Here is a 19965-nt window from a genome sequence, read left to right as displayed (position 1 = left end):
ACAGACACACACTGTAAATCCAACTGTCCAATGACAAATAAAACATGGACACGGAAACTACACTGATTATGTCTTGTAGTATTTACACCATAGAGGTGCCATTAATTCAGTGAAAACCTTGGATGCTGGAGAAGAAATGTTATAAAATTCACAAAGCTAAATGTTGATGCTGCTGTCTGTAGTTAGTAATTGTTTTTGTTTTTTTACTGGGATTACAGAGAGAGAGAGAGAGAGAGATAATGGAGAGAAAGAACTCATAAAATAACATCTGACAGCTCCAACACAATCAGTGACACTAGATACACAGTTGAAACTAGCTGGAGTGAAACCACAGTTCTGTTCAGTGTTCATTATTATGTTTTATTAAAATAAGCTCCAAAAGTCACTTTTTTCTTTACAGTTAATCTTTATCTCAATAAATCAAGAAAGGTATATAAAAATGAACCTGCCAGAATTACAAAAAAAAAACATGCTAGGAGTCCAAAGAGACAGACACGGAGGTTTGTCTCATTCATCCAGACACAGAGCATCAATCGTCCTGTTGCGCCCCCTTCAGACTGGACTTCTGTTTCCTCTGGTCCGCCTGGCCCATGACACGGTACAGTTTTTTGCGTGCCTCCTTCTGTCTCTTCAGCTTGGCCTCCTCCTGTTTCTCCTTCTGCTGCAGGAACTCCTTGTGTTTGGCATGCTGCACCTTGTGGGCTTTCTTCCTCTTGTGGTGGTGAACTGAGGTCAGAGCATGGAGCAGGGCCGCCACCTAAAGGAACGGGACAAGAAAAACAATAGGGTCAAGTTTTACTGCAGAGAGCAGTGCAAAGTCATCTCGTGGTTGAATGAATCCACAACAAAATTGCTCTTTTTTCATAGTTTTTGCCATCACTTCTATCTGTCCTGTACATGGTCAGATCTGTTTTCCATTATAAACAGCCCTGCTACTGTTTGGGTTCCTATGTTACTTTAAAAAAGTAATTAGTTCATAGTTATTAGTTACTTTTCCCAATAAGTAACTGAGTTAGTAACTGAATTACTACATTATAAAATAAACTAATTACCAGGAAAAGTAACTATTGCTCAAATATGTCAAATTACTTGGACTCGCCCTCCTAACCCTCTAACCATAACCCTAACCTCCCGTTTATCTGGAACTAACCAACTCACTCAGTATTGCTCCGCACAAGTGACATAGATTTTTTCCAACTAGTTGATGGACTGAGGCAAAATGTGTATACAACATACTCTTAAACAGGTATATTATTATTTTGTGACAGGACTTATTGAGTCAAGTAATGGCGAGTAATTTTATCGTCAGTAACTGTAAGGGCGTTATAATGGGTGAAACAGTAACTTTTTTGATTACTCGTTACTGAGAAAAGTAGTGTTGTTAGTAAAGCCATTATTCCCATCATTGATTATAAACAATGTATGAACAAACAACCACGGCTCAGCTGCTCTTCTCAGACTGTAGAAACATGTTCTGCACACCTTTTTCTCATGGGGTTCTCGGATCACAGTGGGACGCTGCAGGTCTTTGGGTGTCTTTCCTCTGGCCTGCATCTGTTTGGGTTTGCTCTTGAAGGGCAGGGCCTTCTGCAGCTCCTTGGGGATGTGGAGCCGGTTGAAGTGCCTCTGGGCTCGTACTACCGGCTGGAGAGAAGAAGAGGACACATATTCACGTGTTGAGTCAGGGTTTAGGATTTGTGAATGTCTTTGTTATAACTGCAGTTGACAGATCCACCAGACTGAGTCTACCTTGTACAGAGAGTCTGCGTTGGGTTTGTTACGGACGCCCAGGTCGTGTTTGAGCTGCCCCAGGGTCCTCATGCCCTCCCAGTTGTCCTTCTGGCCAACAGGCAGCAGCAGAGAGGTGACAGGGTTGTAGAGCTGAGGGACGGTCACAGGATACCAGGAGCGCAGGAACACAATGTCTGCAGCACACAGTCGCACAACACAAACACATCAACACACAGCCAGACATTGTTTGATTAATTACTGTTACACCTCTGCACAGTTGGCCCTAAATTACAGACAATCATGACGAAGATGAGCGGTAATTAAATCCAACAGATGGAGCGCTCTGTTTTGTTGAATCTGAAGTCGACGTAGACATGGGAACATTTTTTCCTAGAATCTTTGACTCCTTTCCTACATCATTCACAGTACAGCGTGACTGTACAAGTCAATCAGCAACAGCAGCAGATGAAGCCATCACATACCGACTTCAGGAAATGCAGATGTTATTGTCAGACTGAAAATCGGTCATGTAATAATGACTTATCATGTACTTGAGATTCACAGCTACAGTTATTCTTTCAACACATTAAACATAATGCCTTCTACTTCTAAAGATTTATACTTTCATGCATAATATTCAGTTATGGGAAATATTCTAAATATGTCATACAAATACTAATATTCTATAATTTCATACAATATAACATAAAATACACATTAAACGTAATGCATTCTACTTCTTAAGTTTCTCAGTTTTATACTTTTTAACACCATGCATGTATGCACTTAAATGGGTAATATTCTAAATATATCATACAAATACTAATATTCTAGTATAATATAATACAATAAAACATAAAATGCAAAAATTCTATGTATCTTTATTTGACTAAAAAAAAAAAGATTTGGTATGTTTGGAATGTTAGGATCACCAACGGGATTGAAAGCTTGAGAATGTGCAGGAACCTATTATGAAATGTAAAACAGGCGCTCACCACTCATGAGCAGGCGGTCCTCAAACGTGGCTCTGTAAGCGCCCGGTGGCGTGGACAAAGCCTTCTTGATCTGACCTCTGACTCCTGACACTGTTCGCACAGAAGCACCTTCAAATTTGGCCACCTCCAGCACGGTGTTGAACATGCCCTGTGAGCAGAGGGAGAGGTCAATGGAGGTACTTGTTGGTAGTGTGATTAATTCTGCCTCTTCACGCCGTGATGCTCCACCGGCTTTTCAAATTCAGCTCCAACAACCAAAACCCTGCTGCCTCCCACGCCACACATAAAGATGAAAAGTGTGTTTGGTTATTTTGTGAGATGGCTCGATTTATCGAAAATGCTTTTATAGTGGTATTTCTGTCTTTATGTGATTGTTCCTTAAACTCAAGATACATTTCTCTGATGGGAGACACAACAACTTCATGGTGACACTCACAGATTTGTACCTAATGGGTGCAGTTTTCCTTACCTTAACGAAGCATGTGTTCTTAAAGATCTTGTAGGGGTAACCGATGAGTTTGAGCTTCTTCACTACAGTCACAGATTTATCCAGATCCAGGACCACACCTGTGGCTGCAATACGAAAATTAGCCTGGAGAGAGAAAACAGGAATTGATTTACACCAAACACATGGTTAGCAAGATAAGCAATTCAGAAATATCTTTAAAAAAAATGTATTAAAAGCATCAGATTTGTTAAAATGTGCATTTGTATTCATGTTGGTTTTATGTCATTTGAAATGATATTTGCATCTTTTTAACAAAATTCAGACTGAATGCCCCTGAAAATGTCTAATGGTGTAACCACAAAAAAAAATTAAATATTTGACCCACGTACAGTGGATGAAAGCGTACTTATAAAAAAAAGTATACTTTCTTCTGAAAACATTAAATTGAAATACTTTTTTGCTGTATTTCCTTATTTAAATTGCAATGCATTTTGGCAATATTGAGCAGGACATATCCTAAAAACACATTTTTCCCCCCCTAAATATTGCATGACCAATTATGTTACATTTATTACATAGTGTTGCATTGCTTAAGTGAATTACATTTATTCCACATTTGAGCCAGATTTATTTTCTTGTGTACAGTTCGATTTTTATGAAAAGATACCAGTTACACCACTTGACATTAAGTTACATCTTGTCACTGACCCATAAATTAGGACCATGAGAATACTTCATACATTACTGGATTTTTAGGTTACTACATCTGGGATTTAAACACTAGCGTAATTTCCATATCATAATCTATAATATTTTAACTGAATGTAACAAATGTGACACAGATTTAAACTTAAAGATTTGAGACTCACTCTGGTCCCTGCTACCGTCTGCACCGCCAGGAAGCCGGTGCCCTGTGGAGTGATGGGACCTTCAATGAGGGAGACAGAATAAAAGGTGATTAACATGGAGAGGATCATTTTAGACAGAAACGTTTCTTCAAAGACTTTCTCAACAGTGCTGGAACAAAAGGCTAATTACAGAGTGAGAAATGACTCCATTTGTTTTATGGAGTCAATTGTAATGAATCACAGGTCTCAGATTACTTATTAACACTGTTTAAAAACAGTCACTGTACATGAGCACCTCAAACACTGCATATATGGGTTCAGTCGCAGTGCATCTGATTTGCAGGGAAACACAAATTAAATCATGTGAAAATGAAGAGCCACTCGAGAGTGATGTTAAACACATCTTTTTTACATTTTTTCCCTGCTGTAATCAAAGTGTTTTCATCGCCTAAACTACTACTGAAAGACAACAATTATTCTCATCTGTCTGTGTTTCCTCTGTAGCCTCTCTCACTGTGTGTGTGAGATTTAACAGTGATGCAGATTCTACTCTTTCCGCGGATGTTGCATTTCAGGCAGTGCCTCCTCTGCTGCAGTGGTCAGTCGGTGGTGATAAATCAGGCCCCCGCTCCCTCCTCCCATTCTCTGCACCTCTGAACAGGGCCGTCTTTAAATACACTCTGCACGAGCTCTAACGGGAGACACACACTCTTCTATCTGTTTTACCTCTGCAAAACCTCTGTGAGCTCTTTGTAAATCTATGGATACATTTCAAAATGTATTGACATCCCATATCAATATCTATGATCATTTCATCCTCCACCATTCCACAGTGTAGTGCTCTAGATCACCTTACTGGCTATATTTAGATGACTTGGGAGAGTTGATGTTGGACCTAGTTGCTTATTCTGTGAGATTCTAAGACCCATAATCCTCTCTGTACCTCCATCCCATATTCCATGTCTGTTTCTCCTACTTAATTGTTTTAATACAAATCAATATTTCATGCTGCAAACTCATATTTTATGCTCTATTTTAGTCCAGTTTTAATTTTATTATATATTTTTTTCTCTCTTTTTCCTGTACTTTCTTGTATTCTTTTTTGTCTTGCTTTTAATTGTTTAATGTTTCCAATTTTTACTATTTTGAGTTGCCCCTTGGTATGAAATGTGCTGTATAAATAAAGCTGCCTTGCCTTGTCTAGATCTCACTGTGGCTTTTGATACCATATATATTTGCATAGACATTGATAGACCAGTTGAAAAACCAATGTGGCCTCTATCTTGGCTCTAATCTGCGTATAAAGGTCGCTCATGTGAAAATAAATTGACTGTTTCCTATAATAATACTAATCTCTCAATATCTTCTGGCTGTCAATATGGACTTCCTTCACATTTGGCCATCTGCTGATCAGAATAATGTCTTACTGTGCATGTAAAAATAAAGTCATTCATACACCAGCAGTCGGCAGCTCTTTAGCCGTGTCTCACCCCAGATGGAGGCTCCACAGTGCATGTGCTCTGGTGTGTACTTGAGCAGGCGGTGGCGTCCGTTGTGATCCTCGATGTGGTAGAGGGGGATGGTCTGGAAGCGCCTCCAGCCCAGGGACAGGATGAGGGGGTCCCGCGTCTTCAGGATGCGCTTGTACCAGCGGTGTTTCTTTAGCCGCATCTAACACACACACACAAATACTATACATTACGCCTGACATGAGTTTGGTTGATAAGGAGTTAAGATAATCAGAGACATCTGCCTGAACACAGTGGGGTTTGATCCCAGGATCACTGAAGTAAACACTGCCAGGTGGTGGGTTTTCCCACAACAACATTCACAAGCACATCACCTCCTGAAGCTTTTTCAATGGAGATGATGAGGAACAAAATTCACATGTGGTGTTTTTCCTGCTGTTCTCTCAGCTTCAGCTTCAAGGCTTCAGCCAAGTGGACATTGTCCACAGCTACAGTGTTTTTAGTATCTTTGTGTTTCTGTCTCTGCTGTGTCCGAAGGGAAACACACTGCATCGTTCAGCAAAACGCTGTTAACGCTGCAAGATCCTCAATTGATTGGTCTCAACACAGACAGATGGCAAATGCAGAGACTGCTTGCTGAAAAACTGCCCCCGACAGGATTTTGCATGAATTTACCTCAAAAACAACTCTGTCTCGTAACGTTCTGTTATTATTTCATAGCGTGGTGAATGTGCAGGTCACAACTTGTCCACGAGAGCGTTTTGGAGTTGTTGGATTGTGTATTTGATGAGTTTGATGAGGGAAACCAAGAAATCCCATTAGCTTCCATAGCATAGCTCTGAGCAGCTTGCGGCTCTGCTCCGCCGTTCTAAAAATAGCTTGCACCGACAATTAAAGGTAACGAACCTACTCCTAAAACTATAGGGATTATGGCAATGGGCCAATTTGCCAAAATGTTGAACTATCCCTTTAATGAACTTAATCATGTTAATTACACAGAAATACAGAAGTGCCTTTTTAATCTGTCTAGATTACTTCCACATGCAGCTGTTACAGAGCAACATGATCATCATGTGGAGTTATTATCAGGCTCTTTAGCTGCTAAATGCTCCACCACATTCACCAGCTGCTCTCTGGTGTCTGTCTACTGTTCTCTGGTAGCAGCTAGTGGACAGTGGCTTTTTACAGCTGTGTGTGTGAAAACAGCTGAAAGCAACAATATGAGAGCAGCAAGAGTGAACCAGCTGTGGTCCAGAGCCAGAATAATGATCTGACAGATGTTAAAAACGTTACGTAAATGCTGTCGGTCGTGCATGAACCACCGCACACATACCTGCAGGTATCCTACGTTGCCTTCACTGGAGCCGAGGCCTCCGAGGATGATGGGGTAATGGGGATCGAAGTTGGTGACAAATTCACAGGGGACAGAGGGGATTTCTAATCTGACATACATTCCCGGCCGGAAGCCTTCGTACTGCACTCTGGTCTCATCGTCCACGTCCTCAAACTCAGCCCTGTTCAGCTGAGAGACAAGACATACAAACACATATAGGATGAAATTATACACTAAAAAAAATCAGATCATAGAAACTAAGAAATCATAAAATGGAAAAAAAAGAAACTATAACTATATTCCAGTGTAGGGTGGGTGATATTTTAGGATAGTCTACCTCAGCCTGCTTCTGCAGCTCCTCCTTCAGGTCATCGAAGTACGTGGCGTCTCCGTCGTCATATTCTGCATTGAATCTCTCCTTCAGTCTGCGTTTCTTCTCCAGGCGCTTGTTCTTCTGGACCTCGTCATCGTCCACCTTCACCAGACTCTCCTCAGCTTCCTCATCGTCATCCTCGTCATCCTCGTCGCTATTCTGCTGATGATAAAGTGCACAAGATGAAATCTAACCCGACTGAGGAAGAGCGGATTTTGACTTTAAGCTTGAGGGGGATTATATTGCCAATCCTCAAACGGTGGATTGCAGCTTAAAATGTGCTTAGTCACTGTTTCATTGGAAATCACTGGCAGAGCCATGTAAACCACAGGAGAGCTGCCATCCTCCTGAAACTAGTGTGAAATACTTGTATATCCCTTGCACCATGTACATTTAGGAAAGGAAACAAACAAACTACACTAAATCAGTGAGACAGGGGAAAGTTATCTTGATCTTGGACATACCTCAGCCTGCTCCTTCTGCCCACTCTGACCCTTGTGGACTTCTCCTGTTTCCAGATCCTCAAAGTCTCCATACAGCTCCTCTGGATAGATCAAAACAAAGCATGGATTTTTACTTCTGATGCTGCAAGGTTGTGTGCAGAAACAAAGTTGGGGCTCCCCTCTAAAGGATTTTATGCTACACAGTTTTTGCTCCAAACTAAATGTCTCACATCCAAATTGTTAAGTCAATATTGAATGTAGAGCAGATCCTCAAAGGCCCAGAGAAAATGAGTCTAAAGTTCAGATATCCTCCTCTTACCATCCTCCTTCAGGCGTGTGGCTGCATCCTGGTCTTCCTCCCACTTCCCCGTCACAAAGCAGTCTCTGATGGAGTCTAACATCTGACAGATACATTGAGACAAATCATTATGTTATCTCAACCCCTTGAATGAAAAAAAAAATGTGATTATTATTAGAATATTAGAAGCAGCCCTACCTCCTCCAGGTCCCAGTTGTGGGAGGTGTCGGGGTTGAAGCGGGAGCAGTCCACGGCATTGGCCTTGAACCTTTTGCTCGTCTGAGGGCGACTGACTCGAAACAGCCCCCCCAGCTCCTCCTCATCCTCCTCCGAATCACCTGCCTCCACAACTGAAAAACAAGAGCAAAACTAAAACTTACACCCAGCTCTAATGTGAACTGTCTCATCATTTCAGAGGCTGTGTGCTGTGATGCTGTGATGCTGCTGATCTGTACTGCATTATACAGAGAGGAGTTTCTGTCTTTTAACCTGCTCTCAAAGGAGAATAACTGGGGTGGACAAAACAGTAAAAACCTGCTAATGTACACTTTAACATACTTTAAACGATCCTTCTTTCATATAAATATTTGTGTGTAAATTAATACAAATCTATGTCTCTGAAATGATAATATGAATCCTGTGTTAAAGTACAAAAAGGACATCAGTTACCTGAACCATAAACCAGTTTTCTCAAATTGGGGGCAGCTTCTTGTTGCCGTAGAAACGCCTCTGATGCTTTCCTCTGCAGATCCTCTTTCCACCTTAGAGCACCTGAGGATGGAAACGGGAGGAAGGACCTTCAGCATCACACAGCTCATGATCAGAAAACTATAGCTAAAATGTTATTTTGGGATATTTGTGGCTAAATTTGTTGTGTTATCAGTTCAGTTCAGGCCTTACATCACTGATCCAAAATAATCTGCTCTGTTTCACTTAAAGGGATAGTTCAACATTTTGGCAAATTGGCCCATTGCCATAATCTCTATAGTTTTAGGAGTAGGTTCATTACCTTTAATTGTCGGTGCAAGCTATTTTCAGAACGGCGGAGCAGAGCTGCGAGCAGCTCAGAGCTACGCTACAAAGGCTCATGGAATTTCTTAGTTTTCCCTCATCAACACATCAAATACACGAGGCAAATGCTTGCCGAAAAACTGCTGCAGACGCGTATCAATTAAAGGTAACGAACCTACTCCTAAAACTATAGGGATTATGGCAATGGGCCAATTTGCCAAAATGTTGAACTATCCCTTTAATTAACATCCTCAATAAACAAACCCTTCCTCAGACACACAGTGGACAGGTGTCAGTAGAGACATAAAGTGGCATCAGCGTCTTTCTGAACTGAATAAAAAACTGACTCACCCTGCTCTTCCTCTTCCTCGCTCTCGCTCGCCATGTCTCCCTTCACTGCAGATTCATCTTCATCTTCCTCCATGGATTCATCGTCAGACCCCTCTTCATCATCATCATCTTCTTCTTCGTCCTCACTGTCTTCCTCGTCCTCCTCAGAGCAGTGTCCGGAGTCTCCTGCTCTCCCGCCCTCCCCCTTCTCCTCCTCCTCTTCCTCACTCATCTCCAGGTCGTCTTCACTGTCAGCGAACACCGGCACCTCAGCGATCACTTCTCCTTTCTTCCCCTCTAGTTTCTGTTTCTTTACTGGCGGCGCGCTGTCCGGTGCCTTCTTCGCTGTCCCTTCACATTTGTCTCTGATGTCTTTGAGGAACGTAGAAATGTTATCCCCGTCCTCCTCCTCCTCCTCCTCCTCTTCCTCTTCCTCTTCCTCCTCCTGGTCACTGTCATCACTACCGACTTCCTCTTCCTCATCATCATCATCTTCGTCGTCATCCTCTTCCTCCTCCCCTTCCTCTCCAGTGAAGACCACCGCCCTCCTCTCTCTCTGCGTGTTGGGATCCCAGACCCGCTTCTCTTGGAGACCCTGCTTCTCTCTGACACAAACAAAAGAAGTGTTTAGACATCTCTGTTTAACGTCACTACTGACTGGAGTTGTGCAAAAAGCAGAGAGAGACTGGAGCTGTGTGGCGACTTACTCGCTCTGCTCGTCGATGTCTGTGGGGTCCAGAGTGCCTGAGCCGCTGAACAGAGACACTTTACTGGCAGCCATCTTTGCATCCAGGGTGGCGTGCGTGTCGATGAGAGACTGGACCAGTTCTGTGGTGGGACGCACCTCCTCCTGCGCCAGATGGAGAATATGTGACCCACAGGTACAACAACACTTCATTAAGTGTGCATTAGTGATGGGAACAACTAACAGCGCTACTTTTTCAGTTACGACTAATCAAAAAAATTACTGTTTCTCCCGTTATAACCATAGACTGTAAAAAGAAGGTTATAACACTGTTACCGTTAATTACAATAAAATGTGCCGTTACTCGAATCAAGAAGTCCCGTCACAAAATAATATTACACCCATTAAAGTGGACGTTATATACACATTTCTTTAGTCCATCAACTAGTCCGAAAAAAGCTGTTTATCTGGAACTAACCAACTCACTCAGTATTCCTCCACGACACACTGTATCACTCTCACCTCTTCCACACACCGCTGATCCGAACAGGCGGAGTGATACAGCGCGTCACAGAGTCTGCCTGTGCATTGGTTAGTTGCGAGTTGGTTAGTTCCAGATAAACGAGAGGTTAGGGAGGTTAAGAACTAACGCAACAGTTACTTATCTAGTAAGTGTAACTAAATGCTTCTTAAAAGTAACATACCCAACACTGATGTACATGGACAAACTTTAAGCAGGTGAATACTGCCTCAAACTGCAGGTTTTTACAAAAAACCCTGACTGATCAGATGTAGAGGACACACACAAACATACACACACCTGCTGCTGCTTCACATGGCTAGCAGGAACGTCGATGTACACAGCGTCTTTGTCATACACGACGCCCCCGACCCCGGCCATGGGCGCGTAGAGCAGGCGCTCCTTCTCGTTCAGCGCTCTCTTCTTCTGAGCGTCCGGCAGAGCGCACGGGTCCGGCAGGAAGTTCACGTCCGCCACCTGAAAGTCTCCCACACCTGGAGAGAAGACAACACACAACATATCTCTCACACACACACTCACCAAGAAACACACGGAGCTTTTAATCAGCACTACGCTTCTTTACCTGGGATGTGGACCTGGCCTTTGTTTTTCAAATATGTCCCTCTGAGGTAGCCGTAGAGTGACACAGTGCGGTCACACTTTGGGTCTGTTCTCAGACTCTCAGGGTCAGTCAAGTCCTCCATACTGTGACAATGCAGAGAGAACATTGGGGGAAAACAATCAATTAACTGGGTACGAAGTAGAGGTCGACTGATGTCTGATAACGACAGTTTGGAGCAGGAGAAGCTTTCTATAGACAATAGGCAATTCATCAGCTGATTAATTGGCTTTCAGTCCATGCAAAAAAATGACATTGTTGTAAAAGAACAACTTTATCTCATACTCTACATTTGACTTTTCCAGGGGCTAGATCTGAAAATGCTGTCTTTAGTGTCGGAAAAAGGTTTCAATATTTATATACTTTATTCATCTCAACTAGTTGAATGGTTGTCTCCCTTGTTGTGTATGCTGTGCAATGTGTGTTACATTTACATTGTTGTATTTATTTTATTTAAGACCATCACACTTCTCTGTAATATGATGGAATGCATCTGTTATGAGATACTGTGAGACGGATGAAGAAGCAGACTAATCAACTAGTCAACTCAACTCACTTTGTGCGTCATGACTGACATCTGATGTCTGACTGACATCACTCATCACTCATTTCTTCACTGATTTCTTTATAGATTGTTTCTAGATTTTAATTTGTTTTATTGTTTCTTTATTGATTTCTTTGTTTCTTCTTTTATAAATAATAAACATTTGAAAATTGATCACAGCCTTGAAAATGTATGTACCTGTATATATTGCTGTATTGTGTACAAAGCCCTTTTGTTAAATGTAGGACACTTAGGTTCAGGTGTGGAAATGGAGCCATTTTTCCTTTATACATTTTATCCTTCACTCCAGTTTACATGTGTGTGTGATTTCCTGTAATGGATCAGCATCTTTGTTGATGTGAAAGACCAAAACTGCATAAACAGAGTGCTAATTTAAAACTAAAAAGAAAACATTGGAGGGAAAAAGATTTTAAACCAGGGGTGGACAATTAATTTTCTTTGTTATATCATAGCCAATTATAGTTCATAAATGAGGTCAAGTAAGAAAGGCCTTAGCTCATGTTTGCAGATTTGGTGCAATAACATAATGTAGCCGACAGTCACTGGCCACTATTGGAGCCTTAATTCTACAATTATGCTTTTTATAAAAATTTCCTATGTGTCATCCATCCCAGCAGAGTGTGTCCAGGGCAACACTCACCGGTCCACCAACACATAGGGATGGGAGGTCTGCCACACCAGAGGACGGAACTTCATGACAGAGATGAAGCGGCCCAGGTTCTTCACCTCCTGAATCTGGTATTCACCATACACCATCCCAGACAGATAGAAGAGCTTGGCCCCCTGACAGGTTCAAACACAAAACACATATGTAAAACTACTGTTTCATTGTACAGGATGGTGAACATGAGCACAAGGAGCAGCTTTACAGCAGAGAGGCTGTGAGTGTGTGGTTTTACCTGGTAGACTTCTGTCCAGAAGCGATGCTTGAGGTTTTTCTTCGTCTTCCTCAGCGTCTTGTTGTTCTTGAATGAGTCCAGATGAGTCAGCACGCCCATGATACGAGGGAAGCCATGCACCTGACAGATGTTGAGAAACTCAAACGTCTCCATCTCGAAGCCGAAGCTGGCATCGATCAGCATCAAAACCTGGAGAGACAGAAACACGGTGAGCCTTTTTCATTATGCTTTATTCATCCTTCAAGCAACTCACTTTGTTTACAAAAGTCTGGAGCTTCATCTACAGCACAACATCATCACCTAGTCACATAACATCTCTGACACTATCATACAAAACTGCTTAAATTCTCATTTTCAGCTTCTTCATACATTTATTACATGAACTTGTTTACTGTGAATTGAAAAACTTACCAGGTCAGCCACTTTTGCGAGGTCAATCATAGTGTTAATGTCATTGTTACACTCCATGAAAGTGAGGCGACGCTTCTTTCCTGAGGAAATAAACAGCAGCCACTTATTAAAACAGGGCTTTTACATTTAAATTAATATCCATCTATCAGCTCCAGATTCATCTCTGTACATATCACAGAGTTTTAAATCTTCGCACTTAGGTCAGCCAGTAACAATTGGTTTATCAGAGGTGAAGAGAAAGGACTGAGGCCAGACGGGTGTCAACAGTATTTGTGTAATTACTGTCACAACCAGAGGGGGGAGACAAAAGTACATAACTACAAACGATTGTTGTAATAATCATAAAATATTTAAATGGTGCCCAGACAAACAGACGGAATAGAAAACCATTCTATGTCTCTGTTCTCTTATTCCTGCCATGTGTCTAGTGTCAGGTCTAATCAGAGGCAGAACAGCTCCTATTAAAGGGATAGTTCACCCTAGAATGATATTTCGCTCATTATCTACTCACCCTCATGTTGACTAAGGGCTGGAAGAAGTTTCAGATTCCTCCGTGGCTTCTCTGAGTTACAGGGGGTCTCGGCATAGCAGTGCATGTCCATATAACGGTTGCAAAGGGACACCGGAGCTCTTCGTAAAAAAACACACACAAAAAAACATCCAAATACCTCCATGATGCTCGTATGTAATGTCCGTCTTGTGCTGAAGCCCCAAATTGCGTAATTGTCCCGAAAAAAATTAAATAAGTCTATATTTTAAGCTTGTTTGTAGCGGAAGCTTCTCGAAGCTCCTCTTCCTGGTCCGTCCAAATCTCGCGTGATTTGCGCCGGCGTCAGCATGCGTCAGTGCGGTTACTGCGAATCACGCGAGATTTGGACGGACCAGGAAGAGGAGCTTCGAGAAGCTTCCGCTACAAACAAGCTTAAAATATAGACTTATTTAATTTTTTTCGGGACAATTACGCAATTTGGGGCTTCAGCACAAGACGGACATACGAGCATCATGGAGGTATTTGGATGTTTTTTTGTGTGTGTTTTTTTACGAAGAGCTCCGGTGTCCCTTTGCAACCGTTATATGGACATGCACTGCTATGCCGAGACCCCCTGTAACTCAGAGAAGCCACGGAGGAATCTGAAACTTCTTCCAGCCCTTAGTCAACATGAGGGTGAGTAGATAATGAGCGAAATATCATTCTAGGGTGAACTATCCCTTTAACATATCGAAGCCTTAACATATGTGATAAGCAATATATAAGCATTTACAATTTGCATAAGAAGATTTTTTTTTTTTTTTACCATGAACAGAGTACAATATTTAAAACTAATGGAAACAAAAATAATATGTAAAACCACTAACAGTTAATGGTTCGGTGGACTGATGGAAGTGGGTCATGTTGCCTTCTAGTACCTACTGAGAAATCATCAGCCCAACTCACCGGAGACGATGGTGACAGGTCCACAGATGTCCCCCAGCTTCTGTCGGGTAAAGTTTTTGATCAGGCAGCGGATAAGTGTGCTTTTTCCCACCTTGGGGGGCCCGACAACTACAATCACAATTGGAGGAGGTTCTAAAGGAGTCCGGTCCACAAGGGGGATGTGATGCTTTTTAGCCTTTATGTCCTGAGCCCTGAGGAAAAAACACATGAGGTTTTTTCTTCCCACAAAAACTGCTGATTGGATTTGCACCAAGATGGATGGATGACGGATGAGTGAGAAACTGTTACATTTAGATCAAGGAGGTTTTAAATACTTCCCTCAATATAGTGACAGAGGGCATGTTTCCTCAGGAGAGTTGCCATTCTAGTTTCACATTGTTTCTTTGATTTCTCCCGTTTGTGTTTATCAAAGCCTGCTCAAGGCATAAATGAACTAAGCACCTGCGGCCTTAAAGAGCAATTCACTTTTTTAAATCTGTAGTGCGTAACTTCTGTCGATCCCTCGAGAAATCCTGCGTAATTACAAAAACCCTTAATTGTTGTTGTTGCACATTGCTGTTGCAGTTTATTTAAAACCAAAAATAAGTGTTTTCAGTAAATGCATTATCTACTGGTTTATTTTGTTACTTTTAGTAGGCCTAAACGACACTCAGTATCCCACTTATTATTATATCATTTTAAATATTAAAGGGATAGTTCAACATCAACATCAAATTGGCCCATCACCATAATCCCCATAGTCATAAGAGTAGGTTCGTTACCTTTAATTGTCGGTGCAAGCTATTTTTAGAACGGCGGAGCAGAGCCGCAAGCTGCTCAGAGCTACGCTATGGAGGCTAATGGGATTTCTTGGTTTCCCCCATCAAACCCATCAAATACACAATCCAACAACTCCAAAACACTGTCATGGACAAGTTGTGAAAACATGCCAGGCTAGGATGATGATTCATAATGACAGATTAGAAAAATGAAATAAGTGTGTGGCAGGTGTGTAAATGATCAATGTTCAGTATTATTGGCAGTAATAGAGGGACCCAAAATAAAATTTTGCTTAGGGCTCCATGGAGGCTTGGTCCAGCCCTGGTGTTCATTACAGTGCTCTTGACTGTTCTTACGCCAGACTCATTAATAAGTGGTACAGAGTTTGATGTTCCACCATGTGACCAAAGACCGGGTGAGAGAGACGTGGTGCAGTACTGACCTGTGGAAGGTCTTGGCCATGCGGACCGCAGACTGAACCGCGAACGCTTTGGGGTTGCGTTTGCGTTCATCCTGCTCTGTGGAGCCTCCCTGCTTCCTGAACTTCTTCCTCTCCGCCTTGGGCCCGCTGTGCTTCTGCTGATGTCGCTTCTGTTCCTTCACCTTCCCGTCCATCCTGTCCACTGGAGAACAAAAACACACAAGATATCATTGTAACAGCAGCAGCAGGTAGTCAGCACAAGGTGAACTGCTCCTCACCCTACCCCTCCGCCCCCACGTTGATACAATCTCAGAAATTATTCAGACTCTTTGACAGTAAGGCATCATAGATTTGAGTAGGCATATTTGTCCATACTCGCAAAGATGCATAATGGGGATGGATTCTACTCAGCTGTCATTGAATCCATCCTCACCTCCTCCATCACCACATGTTTAGTTGTGGCTGACCCCTCCCACCCTGAACACAAACGGTCAGAGATGCTCCCTTCTGGCCGGAGGTTGAATATAATGCCTACTTTCATTCTATGTATTATTGTACATTTTCTTTACATTTGAATATTTGTCATACATATCATATATTATGCACTTGTGTCTTATGCTTTTATGTGTCATATTGCCTGTCACCAATAACTAAAGCAAATTCCTTGCAGCTAAATAGGCTACCTGGCCAACAACACATGCCTGCACATTGTTCTACAGTAGGCTAAATTACAACATAAAACACAATACTGTACTATGATAGAGGCTTTTGGTCCCTGAACGCACCCTCAGCAATTTAGCCCAGAGGCTGTGAAGTGAGCTGACCGTCCTGCTGCTCAAGACCTGGACCCGGACAGTGTTTGACCGCGGTGTCCAGGCGAGGACTCAGTCTGTCACGCTCAGCAGGACAGAGGAGGACACACACTGGCCATGTTTATCTGTAATGAAGTGAGTCCTCTGGGTCCATGCTGCTATGCTGCTGTTTACATAGTCTCTGTGCATGCCATGTACGGACACACAAACACGCACGCAGCGGGAAGCGTCTTCCTAACAGCTACACAAAACAACACAAATGGTTTTATTTTTATCCATACCTGTATATAAAGCGGCTGCAGTCCGCTCCCGGTGTGCCTGTTTTCTTCAGCTTTCACGTGTGCGCTGTAACCTCCGACCCGGATGTATAAGGAAGTGTCACTTCGTAAGTGACCCGAGTGGAAACAAAACTGTAAAAGGTTCCCCTCGCGGTGGCGCCCCCTGCAGGTGGAGAGAGAGGAACGTGGTCTCACGAGGCCAAAGCGCTACTCCTTTAGTTTTATTTATTTATTATCTAAGCGAAAACGAAACATACTTTTTGCATTTAAAACCCATAAATTGAAAGATCCATGTGTCTTTGGATTATAAAACACAGAAACTATAGAAATCTTTATTTCTATAGTGTTTTTATGGGGAGTGGGCTAGATGAGAGCCAAATATGTCCCCATTGACCAGAATCACTTTTTCATTGAATTTAAAACAAGTAAAAAATTGCAATTAACCTATTTTTTTGTAAATATAATAATATGCCTATTCCTGACTACTTTCAAAACAATACAAGAATCTGAGAAAAGAGAGAGAGAGAGAGAGAGAGAGAGAGAGTTTGGGTTCAACCCTGTAACAGCATACTAATCCCCCCGTTTTAAAAGTAATGGTTCATCCTCAACACTCAAGTGACATCACAGCAGTCTTTAGAAGACCATAAGGTAAAGACAAGAAAGTGTTATCATCTTTTCTGTTTCATTGTTTTTTTGTGAGGAACAGTGTCCATTGTATAAGATAGATAGATATAGGCTAGTAAATGAAAGTTAAACAACTGCTGAAAAAACAATCATGTTGAAAAATATTATAATTTCATGATTCCCCAAAGTGATGTGATGCTACATGGCTTAGCTAAGGATTTTTGGCTACTTTTAGCCAAAATCTTCAACCTCGTAATCAAACCTGTAACAAAAAACACTATCTATCTATCTGAGAAATAGTTGATGGAATTGCAGTACAGGTTTCGTACCAGTAGGTGGTGCTAGCAGACTGAACTGAAAACAACCTTAGATCTCAGCACCACAGCTGGATAGCTAGACAAATGTAATAATGCAAACAGACAAAGGACAAAGCAATAATGTAAAGTAATAATTGTGTCCTGAAAAATACTTCCTCCCCGTGCTTTGATGTTAACAAACCAAAGCCTGACCAAATTCCCTGTCCTTCATTTTTAATCTTACCATCTAATTACAGCCATCATGTTGTCATCACTCTCCTTGTCCTCTCTGCTGTCAGTAGTGTTGTCATTAGCATCTTGTTATGAAGAGTCCAGGAGACTCTGAGCTGCCTCTCTGCTTCTCAAAGCCTTTGAACTTCCTCTCTTTAACATCAAGAGCTTGTTGTCCTTTGGATGACCCATTTTCACCTTCCCCCTAATATTTTATGAATCATCCTCCTCATCCACTTTGCTAGACCTGGGGTTTAACCTGATCATTAGGCCTACCCAGGGCTAATGCCATATTGACAATTTATTAGAGACAGATATGGCACAACCGCTCATTTCAATAAGAATAAATTGTGAAAATAATGTTTCTTGTTTTGGTCAAATTGACTGATGATGTTTTCAGTCACTGGTGATCAGTCTTTTTTACATTTTCCTTCAATAATTCATTTTTTGAAACTACAATATAACTTGATTTGAAGATGCATCTGTTCACCTGTTCAATGTGTTTAAATACCAGAGGTTATCCAGATGTCTCGTACGACCACAGTTTCCCCACACTGCTGAACTTTCACTAGGTAAATCAGTTTCACTTCCTCATGTTGTTTCTCTGGGACTAATTACAGTCATTCATCAAAGCCAAACTGTTAATGATTGGGTAGAATCACTCTAAACTTAATGTCAAAACTCAGCTGCAGCAGTATCTCATGATCACCTAGAGACTGGTCGAATACATAACACTACCAAAAACTTGAAATCATTGAAACATGGCCCCTCAGTAAACTTCTGAACTCAAGCTGAAATCTACTGAGTCAACAGAGGATTATTTCTGCCTGGTTAGACTGAATGCATGAATGTTGTGGTTGTGGTTGTGGTTGTGTGCCAAAGTATCTGTAGAGGGAGTTAACCACTGTTATAGCATCCTACCTGTGAGAGACATCAGTCATTGACAACACAGTGGAAATCATTCATCACATTCAATGGTCATCCAACTCTTTACAAGCACATTACTCATTGTGCATCGCTGTTTTTGTTAGTGATGACGCTGAATCACTTGTTTGAATTCTTAGCAATTAGGTCACAGGACTGTTGTGCAGCATCACAACATCACAGAGATATAAGCATGACTGTAGAACATGCAGCTTTTCGCACTATCACTTTTCAGTCCATGGAAGCTAAGGACAGGTGGTAACAGTTGGGGCGTAAAAGCAAAATCCTTAAAATAAAGTCAGCCATCTTGGCAATGCCCTCAGGCAGTTATTCTGGAGCAATAGGATAAAGAATGAGCAGAGTTAAAACTGTACTTTCTCCGGTCACAGGGACATAAAAAAACAGCACAAACACCATTTTCTCCCACATAATACTGTATAACAAAGACCAAAGGCTCTACACACACGCATGTACACACAAGGTTTCATAACACCAACTGTCACAAGCTTTAACTGTGTATTTGCGTCAGTGCAACAACACTTCTGTTCTGAAGGTGGAGGTGGAGGTGAAGGGTCTAGTGGTGGGACGTGTGTCATACAACTTCTCTCTTTAGTGTTACAGACTGTTCCATATTGAGCAGTCTTTCAGTTGTTTGTCTTTCCCTTGAGCCCCAGGCGTACTTCCCAGACAGACCTGGGGGCTTCTTCTGCTCTGTCCTATTGAGGGTCCACATGTCCAACTCCTAATCCATGCTCCATTCCAGTTGGTGGCACCACAATGTTGCCTTACCCAGTTTATGAGGCTTATTTCATGAGGCTGGTGGATGGGTGGTGGGTGGGGGGGTCATACACACACACACACACACACACACACACACGCACACACCGATAAAATGAGCTGATGAATTGGTCCATTTTCAGTGCTGTGGTGTTCGTGGTGGAATGATCTGTCATTTAGTGGGGACGACCTGATGTTATCAACAGAGTGAGAGAAAACAGAAGAGAGAGATGAATGAGACCATAACAAATCCATAGCCAATATTTCCACATCACTGAGTCTGGTTGTTGCAGTTTGAACAACAAACACACATCTAGTACGGCAGCGCTCTCCGTGGGTGAACCAATCCGTTACAAAATAAGGAGTGGCATTAAACGGTCGGGGGAAATTCCAGAGTCTAATCACATTTAGTATAAACGTATTGCAACAC

General features: G+C 42.0%; 1 protein-coding gene across 2 annotated transcripts; it reads right to left on the bottom strand.

The window, feature by feature from the left end:
* Window positions 1-346: 346 nt before the first annotated feature.
* On the bottom strand, window positions 347-16781 carry bms1 (BMS1 ribosome biogenesis factor). Of its 2 annotated transcripts, none has more exons than XM_085760992.1 (23): window positions 16687-16781; window positions 15615-15795; window positions 14414-14604; window positions 12979-13058; window positions 12568-12756; window positions 12309-12451; window positions 11068-11189; window positions 10785-10978; window positions 9987-10129; window positions 9301-9884; window positions 8608-8709; window positions 8137-8288; window positions 7960-8041; window positions 7662-7741; window positions 7162-7359; window positions 6825-7013; window positions 5513-5693; window positions 4044-4102; window positions 3196-3318; window positions 2727-2874; window positions 1750-1925; window positions 1483-1644; window positions 347-757 (listed from the first exon to the last, which is right to left on the bottom strand). In XM_085760992.1, the coding sequence occupies exons 2-23, from the start codon at window positions 15785-15787 to the stop codon at window positions 530-532; spliced, it is 3699 nt and encodes a 1232-aa protein (XP_085617118.1). In that variant the 5' UTR covers window positions 15788-15795; window positions 16687-16781; the 3' UTR covers window positions 347-529. The 2 variants fall into 2 exon arrangements, with proteins under 2 accessions (XP_085617118.1, XP_085617119.1); XM_085760993.1 differs by having other exon boundaries at window positions 7162-7356.
* Window positions 16782-19965: the final 3184 nt, after the last annotated feature.

Source organism: Trachurus japonicus, chromosome 19 (genome assembly GCF_045865225.1).
Source record: "Trachurus japonicus isolate A0001 chromosome 19, Traja_1.0".
NCBI classification, from domain to species: domain Eukaryota; kingdom Metazoa; phylum Chordata; class Actinopteri; order Carangiformes; family Carangidae; genus Trachurus; species Trachurus japonicus.
This window is presented reverse-complemented; position numbering and strand designations above follow the sequence as displayed.

Coding starts and splice junctions, on each gene's coding strand:
- bms1 (XM_085760992.1), bottom strand. CDS start 15,787: ATGGACGGGAAGGTGAAGGAACAGAAGCGACATCAGCAGAAGCACAGC. Junction 9,885..9,986: donor GACATCGACGAGCAGAGCGA/GTAAGTCGCCAC, acceptor TGTTTGTGTCAG/AGAGAAGCAGGGTCTCCAAG. Junction 1,645..1,749: donor ACGCAGACTCTCTGTACAAG/GTAGACTCAGTC, acceptor TCTTCTCTCCAG/CCGGTAGTACGAGCCCAGAG.